This window comes from Carcharhinus amblyrhynchos, chromosome 21, assembly GCF_965287045.1.
Source record: "Carcharhinus amblyrhynchos chromosome 21, sCarAmb.v2.hapA, whole genome shotgun sequence".
Lineage (NCBI taxonomy): Eukaryota > Metazoa > Chordata > Chondrichthyes > Carcharhiniformes > Carcharhinidae > Carcharhinus > Carcharhinus amblyrhynchos.
This window is the reverse complement of record NC_137344.1, coordinates 7,953,623-7,978,026: the sequence shown is the minus strand read 5'-3', so window position 1 is coordinate 7,978,026 and position 24,404 is coordinate 7,953,623. Positions and strand designations below refer to the sequence as shown.

Sequence of the window (24,404 nt, the reverse complement as noted above, 5' to 3'; positions counted from 1 at the left end):
CCTTTGATATACTGACATTCTCTACAGCATTCTTATACCTATCCCTGACCTCAACATCATCATATAATTCTCCTTGGTGATTACAGATGCAAAGTACAAAGGATTTCATTCATTTCTTGTGATTCCATGCATAACTTCCCTCCATTGTCCTCTTGCTACCCTCTTGTTCCTAACATATGCATAAAAAGCCTCAAAATTTTCCTTGACCCTGTTTGCTAAAGACATAGCACTCCTAGTGCCACATTTAAGTTCCTTCCTACTTTCACTGTAATCCTCAAGGGCTTCATCAGTTTTTAGATGCCTAAACCTAATGTATGCTTCCTTTTATCTTTCGACTGAGTTTACAATTTCCAATGCCATCCGTGGTTCCTGAATCTTTCCATTTCTATCCTTCATTTTTGTGGAGCATGCCTGTTCTGCACTTCAATCAACTGGACTTTAAAGCCTCACACATGCCAGATGTGGATTTGCCCTCATTGAAGACTTGTGCTCCAGAACTAGCCACACCCATAACCAAACGGTTTCAGTATAGCAACAAAATTAACATCTACCTGACAATTTGAAAAATTGTCCAGCTAGGTCCCGTCTACAAAAAGGTAGGACAAATTCTACCCAGTCAATTACTGCCCCAGTCTACACTCATCAGCAAAGTGATGAAAGTGTCACCGGCAATGCTATCCCAACACTTGTTCAGCAAAAATCTGCTCACTGATGTTCAGTTTGAGTTCCATCAGGGTGACTTAGCTTTGCAGCCTTGACCAAAACATGTAGAAAAGAGCTGAACTAATTGAACTTGGGGGAATACTTCCGAAAGGAGCACAAATGAAGACGTTTATAGCTGTTGGAGGTCAATCATCACAGTCCAGGGCATCACTGCAGTTATTCCTCAGGGCAGTGTCCTAGACCCAAACATTTTCAGCTGCTTTGTTAATTACTTCCTTCATAAGATTACTAGTGGGGATGTTTCTCTGATAATTCAACAATGTTCAGTACAAGTCTTTGGGCACTGAATCAGGCACTGTCTATATGCAGCCAGACCTGGACAACATTCAGACTTGAACTGCTAAGTGGCAGGCAACTTCTGTGGTTCACAAGCATCAGGCAATGGCCATCTCCAACAAGGCAGAAACTATTTCCCTTTAACGTCCAATGGCATTATCTCTGAACACCTTAGCAACTTTCTGGAGGTTACCTCTGATCAGAAACTGAACCAAACAGCCAGTCAGAGACTGGGAATTCTGCAGTGAGAAACTCACCTTGTGATGACACTCTGCCTTTAAGAAATGTATTCAAGCTACGTTCTTGTGCAGGATCTGTTGTAGCAGTTCTATGCACTCAGAGCCATTCGGTCTATAATCAGCATCCTGTGTTATTGCTGTAGTAGCTTAATTGCGTCTAATTGCTAGAATGCTCGTTTTAGTCTGAACTAACTCTTGGTCTTCCCCTGGAATTTTGCAGACTGAGGCTTGATTGGGATTATTGACAGGTATGGTTATGTGACGGGTAAAGTTAGATTTACACAGAATATTCAAGTTTGGATGCTACTTTTGAGTTGAGAACGCGCACTGCCTCTCTTTTCTCCTCTGTAAACTCTGGAGACGGGGAAATGCGAGAGATGAGGCTTATTTCTCTGAAGATCTGCTATTTTGAGGACATATTCTTCCCTGGAAACTGCTGTCTGGATCTCTGTACATTAATGTTAGTAGACTAGAAAGCTAGCACCACATAAGCAAACTTGTTTCTTGTGCTAACTAATTCTGAAGAAGGGTGTACATCTATGGGGATGTTGCTTTAAACTGAAACAAGAGAGTTAGCTAGCTGTTAAGGATTATACTTTGTCATGTTCAAGTATTTTAATTGGTAAAAGTTATGCTAATTCTGTGTGTTATACTCTGTGTTCTTAAATAAAGTTTGATTTGATAAAAAGCTTCCTAGTGAGTCAATTGCATTATACCTGAAGCAAAACACCTTATGTTACTCCTAATGCCAAAATCAAATGCAAAAGTTGGAATCTAGGTTAACTGCGTACAATACCTAGGAGTTTCTGGTCTGGTCCCTAACAACATTATGTCATGCCAAAGTCTCTTCACCATCTACAAAAGTTCAAGTGAGGAGTGAGATGGAAGAAGGACATGAACCATGCATAGGTCCATTGACCTCAGGCAGGATTTTCCAGTCAAAGGGCAAGTGTTGCCAGAAAATCGTGTCCCCTGCCATCATTGTAAGCATTTATTCCCTCCACCACCAATGCACATTGACAGCAGTGTGTACCTATGTACAAGATAAACTGAAGCAATTCACCAAGGCCCTTTCAAAAGCATCTTCCAAACTTGTGACCTTTATCATCTAAAAAGACAAGGCAACAGATGCATGAGAACCTTCACCTGCAATACTCCTCCAAGGCACACACCACCCTGACTGGGGACTACATTGCCAATCCTTCACTGTTGTCAAGACAAAATCTTGGAACTCCTTCCAACAGCACAGTGAGTATACCTGCAACAGATGATCTGCAATAGCCAAGCGCAGCTCACCACCACCTTCTGAAGGGCAGTTAGGAATGGATCATAAATGTTAGCTTTGCAAGCGACATCTGTATCCCATACAAGAATAAAATAGTGACTTTACCTTAGTCAGAGGTAAACTCAATTTTCTCCCTCATTCTCACGGTGTTAAACAAGATTCAGCACCTCTCTTCCCTTAACTTTCAGATTTTCTGAAGATTAATCACCCCATTATCTTGACTTCCTGATTTATCTAATTTCCTGTTCTACTCTTCGTTTAAAATTGTTTCTCAAAGTTAAAAAAAAGTTTGTAATGCAAATGCACAGTCCCATATCGAAATTTTGAAAATAAATATATTTATGCCACTGAGGATGGAGATAAATACCTCACTACTGCCATCAGCTGGTACTGTAAGGCAAGTCTTTATTATTTTTCATTCTTTCTCCTTCCATTTCCTTCCTAATAGCACAACTAATACCTGGAGCTGCATTGAGGAAATTCTCACATTCTAATACGTTCAAAGTACATAGTTGGGACAAAATTAAATAATCGGAAACTATTTTGTAGTGCAGAAAATAAAGATTCTTTCACTTTTGCAATCTAGATTCAAATTCAGGCCACACTCATGAATCTTACTTCTTGGCGGGGGTTGAAAGTTAATCAAATTAAATTATATTCACCATTATTAATCAGTAAAACAACAGAATAGCTATAAAACACAGAACAGGACATGAACAAGGAGTATGATTCCACTCTCCAGATGCTTATCAACTGGAATGCAAGGGTGCACAGGTTACAATGAAAAACCATGGGTGATTGTTACAGAATCATTTAGTTCTGAGATATCTCTAGGGTTAGCATTCCGATGGTCTGTCTATGCACGTAATACCATCCTCGCAACAAACTAATAATGCTTAGGAAGTATGAATTTGCAAAACTAAGTTAGGTGGTTGGAGATGAGAAAAAAAAATCAGATTTCAACCTGTCGAACTATAGACTAATCATTTCTATCGCACAAATAAAGTCTGTTCCATATACTAAACGCGTGCTTACATAAAACACTTTGAAGAAGCAAAGGGAAGAGATTGACTATTATTTCTTTACTGCGCTATAATTTTAAAAATCTCTCAGATGGGTTTCTTTATCTACAATGTTTATGTGGGAAATTTATTTACAAAGTACATTTTAGGAAAGGTTGCTACTTGCCTTGTACGCACAAATTAATATCATAGAACATAGAACACAGAACATTACAGCGCAGAACAGGCCCTTCGGCCCACGATGTTGCGCCGACCAGTTAAAAAAAAACAACAATGACCCACTAACCTAAACCAATCCCTTTTCGTCCATAAACCTGTCCACAGACCTCTTAAACGCCCCCAAACTAGGCGCATTTACAACTGCAGCAGGCAGGGCATTCCAATCCCTCACCACCCTCTGGGTAAAGAACCTACCCCTGACATCTGTCCTATAACTACCCCCCCTTAGTTTAAAGCCATGCCCCCTCGTGCTAGATTTTTCCATCAGAGGAAAAAGGCTATCACTATCCACCCTATCTAAACCTCTAATCATCTTATATGTTTCAATAAGATCCCCTCTTAGCCGCCTTCTTTCCAGCGAAAACAACCCCAAATCCCTCAGCCTCTCCTCATAGGATCTCCCCTCCATACCAGGCAACATCCTGGTAAACCTCCTCTGCACCCTCTCCAAAGCCTCCACATCCTTCCTGTAATGTGGGGACCAGAACTGCACACAATACTCCAAGTGCGGCCGCACCAGAGTTGTGTACAGTTGCAACATAACGCTACGACTCCTAAATTCAATCCCCCTACCAATAAACGCCAAGACACTGTATGCCTTCTTAACAACCTTATCTACTTGATTCCCAACTTTCAGGGATCTATGTACACATACACCTAGATCCTTCTGCTCCTCCACACTATTCAAAGTCTTCCCGTTAGCCCTATACTCAACACATCTGTTATTCCTACCAAAGTGAATTACCTCACATTTCTCTGCATTAAACTCCATCCGCCACCTCTCGGCCCAGCTCTGCAACCTGTCTAAGTCTTCCTGCAAACTATGACACCCTTCCTCACTATCTACCACACCTCCGACTTTGGTGTCATCAGCAAATTTACTGATCCACCCAACTATACCCTCATCCAGATCATTAATAAAAATCACAAACAGCAGTGGCCCCAACACAGATCCCTGAGGCACACCACTTGTAACCGAACTCCATGATGAATATTTACCGTCAACCACTACCCTCTGTCTCCTATCCGCTAGCCAATTCCTAATCCAGTTCCCTAGATCACCCCCAATCCCATACATCTGCATTTTGTGCAGAAGCCTACCATGGTGAACCTTATCAAACGCCTTACTAAAATCCATATACACCACGTCCACTGCCTTACCCCCATCCACCTCTTTGGTCACTTTCTCAAAAAACTCAATAAGGTTAGTAAGGCACGACCTACCCGCCACAAAACCATGCTGACTATCTCCAATCAACTCATTACTCTCCAAATAACTATAAATCCTATCCCTAATAATTTTTTCCAAAACCTTGCCCACAACAGAAGTGAGACTCACCGGTCTATAATTCCCGGGGAAGTCTCTGTTCCCCTTCTTAAACAATGGGACAACATTCGCTAACCTCCAATCATCTGGTACTATACCAGAGGCCAACGACGACCTGAAGATCAGAGCCAGAGGCTCTGCAATCACTTCTCTTGCCTCCCAGAGAATCCTGGGGTAAATCCCATCCGGACCAGGGGACTTATCTATTTTCAGACCCTCCAGAATATCCAGCACATCCTCCTTATCAACTGTAACACTGTCAATTCTACTCCCCTGCAACCCAGTGTCCTCCTCAGCTATATCCATGTCCCCCTGCGTGAACACCGAAGAGAAATATTGGTTCAATGCTTCACCAATTTCCTCCGGTTCCACACATAACTTCCCTCTGCCGTCTATAACTGGCCCTAACCTTGCCCTAACCAACCTTCTGTTCTTGACATACCTATAGAACGCCTTAGGATTCTCCTTAACCCTATCAGCCAAAGTCTTCTCATGTCCTCTTTTAGCCCTTCTTAGCTCGCTCTTCAACTCCCTCCTAGCCAATCTAAAGCTCTCTAGTGCACTATCCGAGTGCTCACGTCTCATCCGAACATAAGCCTCCTTTTTCTTTTTAACCAACGAATCAACTTTTTTGGTGCACCACGGTTCCCTAGCCTTACCAATTCCACCTTGCCTGACAGGGACATACCTATCACAGACTCGCAGTAGCTGCTCCTTGAAAAAACTCCACATTTCGGACGTTCCCAATCCCTGTAATCTCCTAGTCCAACCTATGATTCCTAATTCTCTCCTAATAGCCTCATAATTACCCTTCCCCCAGCTAAAACCACTGGCCCGAGGTTCATGCCTATCCCTTTCCATCACTAAGGTGAACGTAACCGAATTGTGGTCACTATCACCAAAATGCACACCAACTTCCAAATCCAACACCTGATCTGGCTCATTTCCCAGCACCAAATCCAATATAGCCTCACCTCTAGTTGGCCTATCTACATACTGAGTCAAAAAACCTTCCTGCACACTTTGCACAAAAACTGACCCCTCTAACGAGCTAGAGCTATAACAATTCCAATCAACATTAGTAAAGTTAAAATCCCCCGTAACAATTACCCTATTACTTTCACTCCTAACCAGGATCGTCTCCGCAATCCTTTCCTCAACCTCTCTAGAACTTTTAGGAGGTCTATAAAAGACTCCCAACAGGGTGACCTCTCCTCTCCTATTTCTAATCTCTGCCCATACTACCTCAACAGACAAGTCCTCATCAAACCTCCTCTTAATATTCCTCATTCTTAATATTGGTCACATCAGGATACTGAGAAATCCATGTTGTAGAAACTCTGATTGGCCCTATATAAAATGCATGCACTCTTCCATTGAGGTACAAGTCACTTATCCCAGATCAAACATTATAGGCATGGACACTGCTGCCAACTGCAGGCAGGCATTATTGGAGTGCATTGCACTCCAGCCTACCCACACAGAACGCTGGTAAGTTTTCCTGTTTTCTCCAACAGGTCAATTGCATCCTTTTTGGGAATTGCCTTGCATTGTTTTAGATTGGAATGTAAAGAATCCAAACTTCTAGTGATGGATGTGTCCAATAAAGAGTAAATGGTCTCAATAGAGACATGCCTCCTTCAGTATTATCAAACCTAACATAGGGGGTCAATTACAATCTTTCAGCGCACATCACTGAAACCACCTTCAAAGTATGATAACCAAGACAGTAAATCAAATAAAAATAAATATAAAAGTAATTACTGTGGATGCTGGAATCTGAAACAAAAACAGAAAATGCTAGAAAAGCCCAGCAGGTGTAACAGCATCTGTGGAAAGAGAACAAGGCTAACATTTCACGTCTAGTAGACCCTTCATCAAATAAAAGTAAACATTCTTGGGGAAACTTCCAGATGCTCCTTAATTTCACAACATTTTCATAATATTAATTGATTAAATAACAGACAAGTTTTTATTAAGCAAACAGCAGATATGAAGTGCGTACAGTGAAAATGATTTAAAAAGCCATATTGTTATAAATCACACAATTGAATTTGGGAACCAAAAGGTTAGCATTACAATTCTGAAAAAAATTAAACAAAACTGTCAGCGATAAGACAAACAAAAACAGTTGTATAGTTGCTAACTATCTGTGCCAAGCGAAAAAGAACAACAGGCCTGTCAGGGTCATTGGATAAATGTGTCAATACATTTGGCCTGTAAGTGACCTACTTAAGGCTATTCTTAACCTTGTTTATTGCCTTGGTTATAGCAATGAGATCGTGGAAAGAAAGGGAGTTGAACAGCGTAGCAGCAGTTGGAAGTTTCATTCACAAATTAAAACGGTGAGTACCAGATGTACATGCTCCAAGTGGACAAGACTAGGTCTGCCAGGGAGACCCTGTTCTAGACTTTTGTCTGATCTGAACATGGGCAAAAAGAGCTGCATTTCAAAGATGAGATGTGAGTGACCTTGGCATCAAGGAGTTGAGCAAAATTAATCAATGGAAATTGGAGGAAACTCTCCCATAGTTGGAAAATTCAAGGAAAATGATTTCAATTGAAAACAATCATAGCAGCCCCAGAACACAGAGGGAGTTCCTGAGGATAATGTCTTAGGGCCAATCATCTTCAGCTATTTGGGCAGCAGGGACCCGGGTTCAATTCCAGCTTCATGTCACTAATTGTGTAGAGATTGCACATTTCTTCTTGTGTTTGCGTGGATTTCCTCCAGGTGCTCCTCCCATAGTCCATTGATGTGCAGCTTAGATTGATTCGCCATGCTAAATTGACCCTAGTGACAGAGGATTAGCAGGGTAAATATGTGGAGTTATGGGAATAGGGCCTGGGTGGGATTATGGTCAATGGGCTGAATGGTCTTCTGCACTGTGGGAATTCTATGATACTTCATCATTGACCTTTCTTCCGTCATGAGGTCAGGACACACTCACTTGCTGATTTTACAATGTTCAGTACCATTCACAACGCCACAGATACTGTCACAAAGAATTCAGTAATATTCATGCCACAAACTGCCACGCAATGGCCATCGTCAAGAGTATCTAGCCATTTCCACTTTTGCACTAAGGCAACAAACATTGCTGAATTCTGAATCATCAACATCCATGAGGGTTACCAATGATCAGAAACGTATCTGGACCCGCACAAGTACAATTATATATAAATGGTTAAAAGCAAATTACTGCGGATGCTGGAATCTGAAACAAAGAGAGAATGCTGCACAATCTCAGCAGTTCTGGCAGCATCTGTGAGTGAAAAGAGTTGATGTTTCGAGCCCAGATGATCCCTTTGTCAAAGCTAAAAGGCATAGAAAGTGGGAGATATTTATACTGTCAGGTGAGGGAATGAAAGACGAGTCACAGCTGGAATCAAGGGGAAAGGCTGCTAATGGCAGTCCATATAGAGAATAGAAGCTGTGAATTGCCAAACGGCAGAGAAGCTGAAATAAGAGGGTTAGATGTGATGGATGAAGATGTAGGGAAGGGGGGAGATGGGTGGGAGAGGGGTAAAATTGAGAAAAAAGGGAAAGAGGAAACAAAGGAAGGGAAAAGGTAAGGAAAGGGGAGAATAAAATAGGGGGAAAGAGTGGAGAGGAAGAAAAATAAATTTTCATTTCATTTTTAACTGTTCTCTACCTTTTATTTCTTTATTGACTTTCTTTATTTTTCTTTCCCTCCCCTATTTTAGCCCTCTTTTCTTTACCAAATTGGGAAATGGATAATAGTGTGGCAAAATGTGAAGTTACTTTGGTAGGAAGGATTGAAAATCAAAGCGATCACAGAAAGCTGTGGTACAGAGGAATCTAAGTGTTCTCATACAAAGAATGCAAAAAGCTAGACTGTGGGTTCAGCAAGTAATTAGAAAGGCAAATGGAATGGTTTCTGTTGCTAGGGATGGAGTACAAAAATGGATAAGTCATGCTCTGTACAGTTGTAGCATTGGTGAAACCATAGCTACTGCATACAATTTTGGCCTCCTTATTCAAATAGGAATATGCTTGCAGTGGAAGCAGTTCAGAGAAGATACACTGGTATGACTCGTGGGATGAAAGGTTGTCTTATGAGGAAAAGTTGGGCTATCAAAGTTAAAAAAACAAAGGTGCTTCATTGGCACTGTACGGATTCTCTGATTCATTCAGTCCATCAAGTCTGCATCCACTCTGACACCTGCCCTATTCCCACAACCCCACATTTATCCTGCTAATCTACACATACTTGGACACTAAAAGGTAATTTAGCTTGGTCAATCCACCTAACATGCACATTTTTGGACTGTGTGAAGAAACCAGAGCACCCAGAAGAAACCCATGCAGACATAAGGAGAACATTCAAACTTCACACAAGCAGTCAACCAAGGCCAGAATTGAGCCTGGGTCCCTGTCACTGTGCCACGCAGGCTCAGGTAAACGCTGAGTGCGCCTTTTCCCTGGTAAGGGAATCTAGAACTAGGAGGCAAAGCTTCAAAATAAGGGACACCCACTTAAGATGGAGGTCAGGAGGAATTTCTTCTCTCAGACGGCTGCAAATCTTTGGAACTGGCTGCCCCAGTGAGCTTCTGAAGGCTGAGTCTTTAAATATATTCGAGGCTGAATTGCAAGGAAGCCAACAGTTAATAGGGAACAGACAAGAACGTCGAGGGACATAGAAACCAGATCAGGATTCAAAGGCTGTATGTGCTGCCACCTTTTACGTTTTTAGAAATACTGTAGCTACAAGAGCAGGTCAGAGACTGGGAATTCTGCAGAGAGCAACACAACTTGTGACTACTCAAAGCCTGTCCACCATCTGCAAGTCAGGAATGCAAAGGAAAATTCTCCACTTGCCCGCATGATTGCACCTCCAACACTTAAGAAGCTCAAGGACAAAGCAGCCTTTGATCAGCATCTCATCCACCACCTTAACCGTTCACTCTTTCAACCATTGGCACTAATGTATATACTTAAATAATTAAAAGAGCAAAAAGAGGTATGAATAAGGACTTGTGAACAAGATGAGGAAAAATCCTAAAATATTCTATAAATACATTAAAGAAAAGATGTTAACCAAGGTAAGAGTAGGGCCCATTAGAGACCAAGGGGGCAATCTGTGTATGAAGCCGCAGGACATTGGAAGGATGTTAAGTGAATACTTCTCATCGGTCTTCCCTCAGGAAAAGGAAAACGTATAGGTACAGAATTCAGGAAACGGGACTGTGAGGAACTTGCACAGTTTGACATAGGAAATAAGATGGTATTGAAGACTCTGTTGGGCTTAAAAATGGACAATCCCCAGGTTCAGGTGAATTGCATCCCAGGCTGCTGCAGGAGGGAAGGCTGGCAATTGCAGGAACTTTGACACAGATTTTTAATTCTTGTCTGGCCACAGGGAGACCCATACTGTGGAGATGCCAGTGTTGGACTGGGGTAAGCACAATAAGAAGTCTCACAACACCAGGTTGAAGTCCAACAGGTGTATTTGGTAGCACAAGCACAATCACCTAATGAAGGGGCAGTGCTTCGAAAGCGAGTGGCTTGTGCTACCATATAAACCTGTTGGACTTTAACCTGGTGTTGTGAGACTTCTTACACAGGGGAAGCACCAGAGGACTAGAGAATGGCTAGCGTGACTCCACTTTTCAAGTAGGGTGGTAGCGATAAATCAGGAAATTACAGACTGGTGAATCTCACGTAAGTGGTAGGGGGACTCGGGAGAAAATTCTGAAGGAGAAAACTAATTTCCACTGGGAGAGGTTTGAGTTAATTAGGGATGGTCAGCATGGCTTTGTCAAGAAAGGTCTTGCCTAATATATTTGATAGAATTTTTTGAAAATGTGATCTAGTGTGTGGATGAGAGAAGTGCAGTTGATATAGTTATATAGATTTTAGCAAAGCCATTGACAAGATCCCACATGGGAGACTGATTGAGAATGTTGAAGCACATGGAATTCAGGGAAATTTGACGAGATGGGTCCAAAACTGGCTTAGTGGTAGGACACAAAAAGTGGTGACAGTAGGTTGTTTTAGTGACTGGAGGCCAATGCCCAGTGGTGTGCCACAAGGTTCAATGCTGGGGCCCTTATTGTTTGTTATATACATAAATGATATTTAATCCAAAGATATGCTGGTTAGGTTGATTGATCGTGCTAAAAATTGCCCCTTAGTGTCTTGAGATGCGTAAGTTAGAGGGGTTAGCGGGTAAATATGTAGAGATATGGGGATAGGACGTGGGTGGGATTGTGGTCGGCGGGGGCGGGGGGAGAGAATGATGAGCAAGTTTGCAGATGACACCAAAATTGGCAGGGTGGTTAGTGAAGGTTGTAGTTTACAGGAAAACATAGATTGGTTGGTCAGATGGGTACAGCAGTGGCAGATGGTATTTAGCCCTGATAAGTGTGAGGTGATGCACTCAAAGAAGTAGTGATATGACAAGGGAGTATTTAATGAATGACAAGACAGTAGGAAGCTCAGAACAACAGATGGATCTTGGGGTAGTTATTCACAGATCTTGAAAGCAGCAAAGCAGTTGAATATGATATTAAAGGTGCAATGTTAGTATACCTGTAAGATTTTTTTTAAAATCATGATCTCTGCAGCTCACAGTCAGTGTTTCTCAGCTCACAGCCTTAGCTGAGATCATTATGGTACCAGTTTGACTGGAGATGCCTTTTTATTGATGCTTAAAAGGAGCTTTGTTTAGTTTTACTCAGATGTTTATGACTCTGCATTGTTAGGAGGAAAAAACTGGTTGGCAGGTCAGGTGATAGGAGTTTTTTCACTTTCAGTTTGGAGCTGCAGTTTGAGTTTTAGTTTTAGAAGGACCATCGAGCTGAAAAGAAGTCTGCCTCTCCCTAGTTTTGGAAATTCTGCTGGTCATCTGAAAGCAAGGTCATGCTTTTCTGGAGGGGGAACTTGCCCAGAGTTCCTGGTGTTTTGGGAAGCTGTTCTGAGTCCAGAGATCTGCAAACTTCATTCAAGGGACCAAATCCAGTATTACGTGAGCATTAGTCTTTGTTGTGTCACACGTGTGTAAAGGATCTTTTGTCAATGGGATTGGTATGATTGGAACAGGTTAGATATATTTGTTAAGGGTTATACATTAGTAGTTGTTCTGTTTCTTGTTTGTAATTGATAAAAGTTTTTGCTAATTTTTTTTACCTATACATGTTAACTATATTCTTAAACTTTGTTTGATAAAAGCTCCCTAGTGGGTCATTTGAATCATACCTGAAATGAAACATATCATACCTATCCTAGCCAAATTCAAGAAGCAAAACTTACTGTCCAAGTGAGCTCCATAAAACAAGTTTCTGACCTGAACCATAGTAAGACGTCTCACAACACCAGGTTAAAGTCCAACAGGTTTATATCACCTGATGAAGGGGCAGCACTCCAAAAGTTTGTGCTACCAAATAAATCTGGTGTTGAGACTTCTTATTGTGCCTACCCCAGTCCAATGCCAGCATCTCCACATCACGACCTGAACCATAACAATAGGATGCAAGACTGGGCGGAGAAGTGGCAGATGGACTTCAACGCAGATAAACAGGTAGAGGTCCATTTTGGCAGGACCAATGGGATGAAGGAGTACAACATCAAGGGTAAGAGCCTTAGCAGTGTTGAGGAGCAGAAGGATCTTGGGGTCCGGGTCCATAGGACTCTTAAATCGGCCTCGCAGGTGGAGGGTGTGGTCAAGAAGGCGTATGGTGTACTGGCCTTCATTAATCGAGGGATTGAGTTTAGGAGTCGGGAGGTAATGCTGCAACTTTATAAGACCCTTATCAGACCCCACTTGAAGTACTGTGTGCAGTTCTGGTCGCTTCACTACAGGAAGGATGTGGAAGCTATTGAGAGGGTGCAGAGGAGATTTACAAGGATGTTGCCTGGATTGGGAGGCATGCCTTACGAAGATAGGTCGAGGGAGCTAGGTCTCTTCTCTCTGGAGAGACGAAGGTTGAGAGGCGACCTGATAGAGGTTTATAAAATGTTGAGAGGAATAGATAGGGTGGATTCTCGGAGGCTATTTCCCAGGGCTGAAATGTTCGCTACGAGAGGACACTGGTTTAAGGTGCTGGGGAGCAAGTACAGAGGAGATGTCAGGGATAAGTTTTTCACTCAGAGGGTGGTGAGTGAGTGGAATTGGCTGCCGTCGGTTGTGGTAGAGGCAAACTCGCTGGGGTCTTTTAAAAGACTTCTGAATGAATACATGGGACTTAATGGGATTGGGAGTTACAGATAGTTCTATGGTCTGGTAGGTATGGATACAATCAGCGCAACTTGTGGGCCGAAGGGCCTGTTTGTGCTGTAGTGTTCTATGTTAAAGGCATGTGGGACATCTGTTTTTAATCAGTCATATCAGAGTATAAGGGCAAGACGGTAATGTTGAAGCTGTACAGAACATTGGTTAGACTACAGCTGAAGTGTATTGTATGCAATTCTGGTCAATTTACAATAAGAAGGATGTGATTGCACTAGAGGGGGTACAGAGGAGATTCACCAGGATCTTACGTGGAATGGGGCATTTGGGCTACAAGGAGAGACTGGATAGTTTTGGATGGTTTTCTTTAGAACAGAGAAGGCTAAGGGGGACATGACTGCGGTCTATGACGTTATGAGGGGTATGGATAGGGTGAAAAGGAAGCAGCTGTTCCTCTTGTTGAAGGATCAATTATGATGGAGCACAGTTTTGGGGCGAGGAGCAGATGATGCAGAGGGGCTTGAGAAAACATTTTTTCATTCAGAGGATGGCAGGAATCTGGAATGCATTGCCTGGGAAGTAATGGAGGCTGGAAAACTTACATCTTTTTAAAAGTATTTGGATGAGCACTTGGAACATCACAATATTCAAGGATATGGGACAAGTGCTGGAAAATGGAATCAGTGCAACTTCAGTGGCAGTTATTGTCGTTGCAGACTCGATGGACCAAAAGGCCTTTTCTGCACTGCAAAACTATGACTCTACATACAGGATCCATTGCAACAACTCACCAAGTCTCCTTCAACACCATCTTCTAAACTGGAGACCTCTACCACTAGAAGGATAAGGGTGGGAGGCACATGAGAACACCACCATCTGCAAGTTTCCCCCCAAGCCCTAGACCATCCTGACTCATAAGAACATGAGATTGAGGAACAGGAGTAGGCCATCTGGAGCTTTGAGCCTGCTCCGCCATTCAATCAGATCATGGCTGATCTTTTTCTGGACTCAGCTCCACTTACTTGCCCACTCAACAGAACCCTTAATTCCTTTACTGTTCAAAAATTTATATATGCTTGCCTTAAAAACGTTCAATGAGGTAGCCCTAATTGCTTCACCGTGCAGGGAATTCCACAGATTCACAACTTTTTGTGTGAAGAAGTTCCTCTTCAACTCAGTCGTAAATCTGCTTCCCCTTATTTTGAAGCTATGCCCTCTAGTTCTAGTTTCACCCCCCAGTGGAAACAATTTCTATGTTTCTAGAAGATCTCCCCTCATTCTTCTGAATTCCAATGAGTATAGTCCCAGTCTATTCAATCTCTCCTCATAAGCCAAACCTCTCAACTCTGGAATCAACCTAGTGAACCTCCTTTGCACCCCCTCCAGTGCCAGTATATCCTTTCTCAAGTAAGGAGACCAAAACTGTACACAGTACTCCAGGTGTAGCCTCACCAGCACCTTATACAGCTGCAACATAACCTCGTTGTTTTTAAATTCCATCCCTCTAGCAATAAAAGACATTCGTCTTCTTAACTACCTGCTGCACCTGCAAACCTAACTCCTGGAGATTTCTGCGCAACACCACCCAGGTCCTTCTGCATTGCAGCATGATGCAATTTTCTACCATTTAAATAATAGTCCATTTTGCTGTTGTTCCTACCAAAATGGATGACCTCACATTTACGAACATTATACTCCATCTGCCAGACCCTCGCCCATTCACTTAGCGTATTTATAACCCTTTGCAGACTTTCAGCGTCCTCTGCACACTTTGTTCTGCCACTCATCTTAGTGTCATCCATGAATTTTGACACACTACACTTGGTCCCCAACTCCAAATCATCGATGTAAATTGTAAACAATTACGGTCCCAACACTGATTCCTGAGGCACACCACTAGTCACTGATTGCCAACCAGAAAAACACCCATTTATCCCCATTCTTTACTTTCTGTTAATTAACCAATCCTCTATCCATGCTAATACATTACCCGTAACATTTTGCACTTTTATCTCATGTAGCAGCCTTTGGCGCAGCAGCTTGTCAAACTCAGAATTACATCACCATTCCTTCAATGTCACTGGGTCAAACATTTGGAACTCCCTTCCTACCAGCAACTCGGGTGTACTTACAGCACATGGACTGCAGCAGTTTAAGTTGACCACCACTTTCTCAAGGACAATTAGGGATAGAGAACAAATGTTGGTTTTTCCAGTGATGCTCACCTCCCGTGAACAAATAAAAAAGCTGACTCGTGGAATGCTTGTGACTGAATGAAATGTCAATTGTTCAAACAACAGAATAAATGGATTAGGAGTTTGCATTTGTGAATTCAAATGCATAAAGGATTGTGCTTTTGAAAGTCAAAAATAAGAAAGAAAAGTTTTGAAAGCTTGCATAAAGGTTTTGAAAAGATACAAGCTTCAGAAAATCTGGAGAAATAACCCAGTGATTCCAACTCATATTTCATCTTCACACCCGTAGACACCAGTGTTGCAAGACTCCCGTTATCTTACATAAATTAGTAGTGTACATTGCAATTACTACATCAGTGCACACTGCTGTAACATTTAGCATTAGTAGGACTACCCATGTGCTAGATGAGGTCCCATAGTTCTGGAGACAACAAATAAAGACAAGAAAGATGTAACAAAAACAGAAAAAGATGGAAAATCCCAGCAGGTCTGATAGCATTTGTGGAGTGAGAGTAAAGCCAATGTTTGAGTCTGGAAGACTGCTCACGAGATCTGAGAAAGGGTTCTCCAAACTCAAAACATTGGCTCTATTCTTTCTCCATAGATGATGTCATACCTGCTAAGATTTTCCAGTATTTTCTGATTTTGTTTCAGATTCCAGCATCCAGCGTTTTGCTTTTTAAAACAGGATGTAGGTGCTTTGGAACAAATCAAGGTATAACTGAAGGAAAATTCAATTAATGACATTATTAATTCTGATTAAAAGGTTCTGCAGCTTGTCATGAACTATCTTGGGAGGTACAAGAAAGAATGAGAAAAAAAATTTAAAAGTGCTAAATAATAATGTCGCTATTGTACCTTGCAGGAGATTAGAACGTAACATAGGGCTTTCTTCCAACGAGTCTTTTAGTAAAGCAACAATTTCTTCCTTGGTCAAGTCCTTGTTGCTCAACAGCATGTGCAATGATGCAGTTTCCATCAGTTTCAATGGCCTATTGTCAGAACACCGATAGCCCATCAACTTATGAGGTGTCATCACTCCAAATACCTGCTCTCTAGATAATACCACTGAGTCCCACCACTTACTAGCCAAGTTCTTCTTGAGTTCCATTCCCAAATGTCCATAATTGTACCAACCATTGATAAGAGCATCTTTGGTAATTGTATCTCCAGTTATAAAATGCCTACTCTGGCAAAGCTCGATGAGTGTTTCAGTAAATCCAGAAAGATCGGCAGTGGATTTAACGTATTTTCTTGATACCAAGCAATGGCCAAAGATTTTATTGGAGACCGTCCACTTCTTCAGCACTGACTGAACAGGAAATTTCATCATCATCAATCCCATGATGGTGAGTTTCATTTATAAGGATTCATAAAGGCTGAGTGATTTGAAGTGATTTGAGTGATTTGAAGTCATTTTGGAACAAAACTGATGTCGCAAAGTATCTATAGGAAAATAAACAGAATATATAAATAAAATAAGCTTATCCATAGTAATAAACTTTTTTTGCTTTTGAAAGTTCAACTTGAGTTAGGATATTTCATACCTACAGGTTCTCATTTATTGTTATGATAATCAGATCATTCAGATCAGTTCAAGGTAAAAACTCAAGAACTATCAGCCCTCTGCTGATATTTCCACATAGTTGTCCTACACTAAAGTTTATTATTTGTATTTATGTGCAGAATTAGGTAAACACAACGAAGAGCACCTTGTGTCTGAATGCAGGGAGTAAGTGGGAAATGATCCAGGATTCCCACTCCTACCACCTAATTAACCATGTTGAAATTATCAATGTAAACATCAGCCAAGGAAGAAATTTTTGCTGTGATTCCCCAAGAGCTATCTAAACTGGCATACAAATCAAGCAAAACAGCACCATTAACCCACCCCATTGTCTTACATCCAGGAAAAAACACCCACATCTCCTTTGCCTTGGCCTAGCCCTGGTCTGTTCTGTTTTATTCAATTCTGCTACACCTACTCCACCACACCCCCAAACAAAATCCACACAATTACGTATTTCTACTTTTTTCAGTTTTGTAGCAGGATCATTCATATTAACCGTCTCTACACAGATGCTGCCAGAGCTGCTGATTTTAAGCATCTATTTTTATAACCATCAAGGTGGGGTATATGATAGCTGCTGGAGTTGTCAGTATTCATGATGTGGATGTGCCGGCGTTGGACTGAAACCTGGTGTTGTCAGAGTTTTTAACGTTGTCAGTATTTGCAGGGCTCAATAGAGAGATGCTTTGCATCCATTTATTGTGGGCAACTCAGATTGAAGCCAGAAAATTATTTTTAAAAAATGCACAGCAACCATGAGGAGCTTCAGCAGAGGTTCTAAAGAGTGCAGGCATTTAAAAGCCAGTCAGTGCCCCACCCACCTTTACTTCCCCCTACCTACCCAAGTCCTCTCAGTCACCTCCGTCCACCATACACCTCCCCATTTGTCTCATCTTCCATCCAGGCCATCCCTTTTCACCTCCCCCTCCCTAATTATTAACACCACAATGAAAAGTCCTAGTCGCCATACTCCAGCACCTGTTCGGGTTCACTGAGGGAGAATTTAGCACAGACAATGCACCTAACCAGTACGTCTTTCAGACTGTGGGAGGGAACATGTCCAGACATGGGGAAAACGTGCAAACTCCACACAGATAGTGACCCAAGCCGGGCATTGAACCCTGGATCCCCAGTGCTGTGAGGCAGCAGTGTTAACTACCGTACTACCTACCCATTTACCATTAGTACCGCTTGGTTTTCGGCAGGAGACCCTATTATATATTTCACTTCAGCGGAGAACCTAACGGACAAACTAAAAAAATGCTCAACACTCGGTGTCCAGAGCATTAAGAGCCCTGAATGTAGTTGAGAGGAACTGTACCTCACACACAGCTCCCACGCGCTACTTTGCCGCCGACCGTTAAACCATCCGCCTCCATACAGCTCGCGCCACTACCAACCGGCCTCGCGACTACAATGACATAATTTCCTGAATGCCATCGGAACCGAGGGTGCCTGCGCAGCCATTCAGAACCCCTTTTTGGTAAAGGTGCCGCGTCGGCCATATTGGTAAAGGAGCGGACATCTTACCCGTTTCGCAAATGGGCCCCTCTCAGCAAATTGCGCTCTCGTTAAAGATGTTCAGCTTTAGTGCTGTAACTATTGTCCTCTTGGAATGAGAATCGGATTTTTTTATTAGGAAATATATATTTTTAAAGGATTTGTCCTGAAAATGCTTGCTAATATATGCATTGGGAACTAATGTGGCAAGGGTGTGGGAGAGAATCAAAAAGGGGGTCACGTCCAGGGTGCAAAAGTCCTGGGTCCCCAAAGACTTGGCGATCCAGGACTTGTAGTTACGGAATAAATTTTAATTTATTCCACAGTTACTCCATGGTTGTACTCCATGGATTAGCTGTGATTTCAAGTGTTCCCAGTTTGTAGGTGTGGACTGGGTGGGCCAAAGGGTTCTGTGCTACATGATTCTATGAACTCCCGTGCTTCCATCAGGCGACCTCTTAAATAATTGTGTCATCAGTGACCGCTCAGATTACATTGTCCCTGTTAATGTTGGGTCAACACTGTAAGAAGTCTCACAACACCAGGTTAAAGTCCAATGGGTTTATTTGGTATCAAAAGCCACCAGCTTTTGGAGTGCTCGCTGCTCCTTCGTCAGGTGAGTGGGATTTCAGTTCACAAACAGGGCATATAAAGACACAAAGTCAATTTACAAAATAATGGTTGGAATGCAAGACTTTATAGGTAATCAAGTCTTAAAGGTACAAACAATGTAGGACAGGTTAAAGGGATGTGTTTTGGCATCAGCCAGGACAGTTAGTGAGATTTTGCAAGCCTAGACAAATTGTGGGAGTTACAGATAGTACGACATGAACCCAAGATCCCGGTTGAGGCCGTCCTCGTGTGCAGAACTTGACTATCAGTCTCTGCTTAGTGACTCTGCGCTGTCGTGTGTCGTGAAGGCTGCCTTGGAGAACGCTTACCCGAAGATCAGAGGCCAAATGCTTGTGACCACTGAAGTGTTCCCCAACAGGAAGAGAACACTCTTGCCTGATGATTGTTGAGCAGTGTTCATTCATCCATTGTTGTAGCGTCTGCATGGTCCCCCCAATGTACCATGTCTCGGGATATCCTTTCCTGCAGTGTATCAGGTAGATAACGTTGGCCGAGTTGCAAGTGTATGTACCATGTACCTGGTGGATAGTGTTTTCGCATGAGATGATGGCATCCGTGTTGATGATCTGACAGATCTTGCAGAGGTTGCTTTGGCAGGGTTGTCTAGTGTCATGGTCACTGTCCTACTGAAGGCTGGGTAGTTTGCTGCAGACAATGGTCTGTTTGAGGTTGTGGGTTGTTTGAAGCAAGAAGTGGGGGTGTGGGAATAGCCTTGGCAAGATGTTCGTCTTCACCAATGACATGTTGAAGGCTCCGGAGAAGACGTCGTAACTTCTCTGCTCCGGGGAAGTACTGGATAACAAAGAATACTCTGTCTGCCATGTCCCGTGTTTGTCTTCTGAGAAGATTGGTGCGGTTTTTCACTGTGGCGCGTCAGAACTGTTGATTGATGAGTCGAGCGCCATATCCTGTTCTTATGAGGACATCTTTCAGCGTCTGGAGGTGTCTGTTGCGATCCTCCTCATTTCAGCAGATCCTGTGTATATGGAGAGCTTGTCCGTAGGGGATGACTTCTTTAACATATTTAGAGTGGAAGCTGGAGAAGTGGAGCTTCGTGAGGTTATCCGTGGGCTTGCAGTACAGTGAAGTGCTGAGATGACTGTCCTTGATGGAGATGCGTGTGTCCAAGAATGCAACCGATTCCGGAGATTAGCCCATGGTGAGTCTGTTGGTGGGATGGAACTTGTTGATCTCAACATATAGTTGCTTCAATGATTGTTCACCATGAGTCCAAAGGAAGAAAATGTCATTGATGTATCTAGTGCATAGCATTGGTTGAAGGTCTGTGCAGTGAAGAGATCTTGTTCGAACCTGTGCATGAAGATGTTTGCACATTGAGGTCCAAATTTGGTCCCCATAGCTGTTCCATGTGTCTGGATAAAGAACTGGTTGTTGAAGGTGAAGACATTGTGGTCTAGGATGAAGCGGATGAGTTGTAAAATTGCATCTGGAGATTGGCAGTTGTCGGCATTGAGTACTGAGGCAGTTGCAGCAATTCCATTGTCGTGGGAGATGCTGGTGTAGACTGCTGAGACATCCATTGTGATGAGGAGTGTTCCTGGTTCAACTGTTCCACGTGTAGGAAGTCTGTAGTGTTGTAACAAAAACTGGGGGATTCTTTGACATTCGGTTTCAGGATGCCCTCGATGTGGCCGGAGAGGTTCTCACACAGGGTCCCATTGCCCTATACAATGGGATAGCCAGGTGTGTTTGCCTTGTGTATCTTTGGGAGGCAGTAGAGATTTCCAACGCGAGGAGTACGTTGGATGAGAGTACGTGGGGTGTTCTGAAGATCCGGATCAAATGTCTCAATCAGTCTGTTGAGTTGAGAGGAGTGTTCTTTGGTTGGATCTGTGGATAACTGTCTGGAGTGTTCCTCACTATTCAGTTGTTGGTACACTTCGTTGCAGTAATCCATTCTGTTCAGTATGATGATGGTCCCTCCTTTGATGACAATATTGCGGATGGTCTTGAGAGCGCGGATGGCATTGTGTTGTGCTTGAGTGATGTTCAGGGCTGTCTTGTGAGTGCGGCTGATGAATCTGGCATTGACGCACCTCCTGATGGCTTGGGCATACATGTCAAGTCGAGGGGAGCGACCTTCCGGAGGAGTCCAATTCGACTCTTTTCTCTTCGGTTGTTGCACTGCAGATCTCCCTGTCGGCTGTTCTGGTTCATTGGCCGTCTCATTGTATTCATTGTTCAATGTTGGGTCAACCAGTGGTACTGAGATGTAAAAGTGTGTGTGGACATTGTGGACAAACCATTTTATGACAAAAAAATGTGTCATAGATTGAACAGGCTAATAATACGTAACTATTTACATAGGGTGAAAATAGATTGAGCTGTTACAGCTTGTGCATAGCCCAACCCAAGCGCCCCCCCGCTGCCACCTTATCGATGTGCCCAGTCGGTGCAGGACATGTTGCATAATTTCCATTGAAGGGGGTCTGTTTTGTCAGCTGAATGGCTGAGGTACTGTCACTTCTGCTGGTGCTGGTTCCAATACTTCTAGTAGGTGATGTCTGTTTCATAAACAGTGGGTAGTGTCCAAGGCTACCACCTAATTGTTCAGCTGTGTGGCATGGCAGTGTGCCACTGCTAGCACATGCTACCAGATGGCTACATGTGATCTGGATCCTGACCATTTGACCAGGTGGTAAAGGGCCGTGTCTGTAAGCCTTGTGATCATCATGCTGCTTTCCTCTTAATCAACGTTCCATGAGTGCACCAGTTATACAGGTTTCGAGTTTGTGCTGTAGGAGCCTTGGCAATAGTAACTGTAGTTCTAGTGCACCTGGAGAATATTCACTGAGTTGATGAGGGCAGACCCTGTCATGGCATGTTTCACAAGTTGAGGAGTGCAGCATAGTAATTTGTGTGACCTCAGGAACACTTAAAATGTTTGGCTTAGCATCCCACGACCACCCCCCCCCCACCTGTTTAGCCAAGTTGTTGGGCTGCAGTTAAAGGAGGCAGCTTGCGATGTGCTCAGAGTCTCAAAGTTTTGTTTTGTGTATTCAAAGTTTCTAAATTCAGTGGAGATGAATTAATGAGTATCATCTGTCATGAGCCTCTGAGGGATGCAGTAAATGGTGAAGTGCCTCTTGAGCTTGAGCAAACCACCCAGAATATCAGTGGACCAAGACCAGATGTTGTTTACCATTCCATTTGAAAATGTCAGCTGCTGTGAATGACTGTGAGAGGTCTGGGACCTCATATAGATGTAGTGGGTTGTATTGTTTGATGTGGCTTGAGTGCATTGCATGATGTGCATCTGGAGATTTTCTTTTCCATGTCGGTGTACATGGAGGGCAAATAATAGTAGTTCCTTGGCCCAATATTTAGTTGCTTCCAACCCAGAGTGCCCCTGGTGAAGTTGCTGGATGCACCACCTCTGAAGAGAAGTAGGGGTGACAGATTGCTGATCACCAGTTCAATGCGTTCTGTTTGGTTAGTTCTTCTCTGACGGGAAGTTCCCTTGAGGGCACAGACCAGCCAGCCCCTCCTGATGATATCATGCAGTTTTGTGCAGGAGATGTCCGTCTTTAAGACACCTTTGAGTTTCTGAATTCTACAGGACAGCACCTTTATTGTCATAATGTCTATGTCTTCCTCACAATCTGCTGGGCTGTAGTGGGTAGGAAGGCTCTTGAAAGAACATTGGCCAAGTACAGCTCCTCAATATGTTTGTAGATAATGCTGAGATTGTAGCTTTAGCATCATGTGCTGCAATTGTAGATACACTTTGTGATGAGTTTTTTTAGGATAACTATGATTGGCTGTTGATCAGTTTGAACAATTGCCATGAACATGTATGAAATTTGTGACCGGGGAATAAGCGAGGTGTTCCTTTTGGAACTGTGCGTAACAACTGTCAGTGAGAGCACTTGAAGCAAAGGCTCTGCCATTTAGGATATAAATTGCAACAAGTCCATGTTGTGAGGTGCTGTTGATATAAGTTTGGATGCTCGAATGCCAAAGTATTGTAGCGTCGGTGGGGCTGAGAGCACCTGTTTGAGTCTGTTGAAGACTGCAGTGTGGTGCTCCTGCCAACACCGTTTGACAGCTTGGTGGAGGAGCAGATGATGAGGTCCAGTGACCTCACTGAATCACAAAATGAATTAGGAAGATAATTTATCATACCAAAGAAGCACATAATGCCTGCTTGTCCATGAGGGTAGCCACCTTTCATATAGCCTTTTTCTGAATCCCGCTTCGTGCCATTAGCTGTAAGTGACCCACATAAGGAACCTGGTCAACCCCGAATCTGCATTTAGCAAGATTAAGAACCAGCTACATGATCCTGATTCTATCAAGGACAAGATGAAGAAGTGCAATGTTCTTGCATAATATTTCCCCAGACCAATTGTTATTAACAAAGATTTTGCAGGGCTGGCCTGCAAGGAGTTGCTGCATGCACTGTTGGAAGACCTCACTGCCAGTGAAGATCCTATAGGGCATATGCAGAAAATGATATGTGCCAACTGAAGACATGAATATTTAAGTTTAGAAGATTTAATGGGTTCTGCCAGAACCCACATTTTGCATCAAAGATGCTAAAAATTTTGATATGGGCATATCACCTGTTCCACTGTCTTCAGTGATGAGATGATGAGGCCTGAGCAAGTGAACTGGATCAAGTATATCCTAACTGTACCATCTTTACTGCGGCCACAATTGTTGAAACCTATTCTCTGACCTCGTTTATGGGAGTTAGGACACCCAATGTCATCAATCAATGCAGCTCATTAACTATTTTCTGTTTCATTACTATTGGTATTCTTCTCAGAGCACAAACTATTGGTGGTACTGAATCATACAAAGAACAAAGAACAAAGAACAACACAGCACGGGAAACAGGCCCTTCGGCCCAACGAGCCCGCGCCACCGTCCCACTGTCTCAGTGACCTATTCATGATTTTAGTCTACGCCTAATGTGCGAGGATCAGGGAGGTCCAATTTAGGGACAATTTAGTACCCAATCAATCAGCCTAAAAGCACATCTTTGAGGATGTAGGAGGAAACCGGAGCACCCGGAGGAAACCCACGCAACCACGGGGAGAACGTGCAAACTCCCACAGACACAGGCCCAAATCCATGTGTCCGCACAGTAACAGAGATAGTCTCTGAGCTGTCATGTTGCCCTCGAGATGGTCCAGTTTAAGCACACTAACGACATGAAGCAATAGGCAACTCCCGAAGCAACGTCCAAGAGCAGCC

General features: G+C 42.9%; 1 protein-coding gene across 1 annotated transcript in view; it reads right to left on the bottom strand.

Moving 5' to 3' along the window:
- Window positions 1–18,451, bottom strand: part of polg2 (polymerase (DNA directed), gamma 2, accessory subunit) — a 57,976-nt gene extending 39,525 nt beyond the window's left edge. Inside the window, exons 1-2 of the mRNA XM_080209431.1 lie at window positions 18,370–18,451; window positions 16,337–16,924 (exon numbers count right to left, since the gene is read on the bottom strand). Coding sequence (XP_080065557.1) covers window positions 16,337–16,838 — 502 coding nt within the window. The 5' untranslated portion in view covers window positions 16,839–16,924; window positions 18,370–18,451. The remainder of the gene's footprint in view (window positions 1–16,336; window positions 16,925–18,369) is intronic.
- Window positions 18,452–24,404: the final 5,953 nt, after the last annotated feature.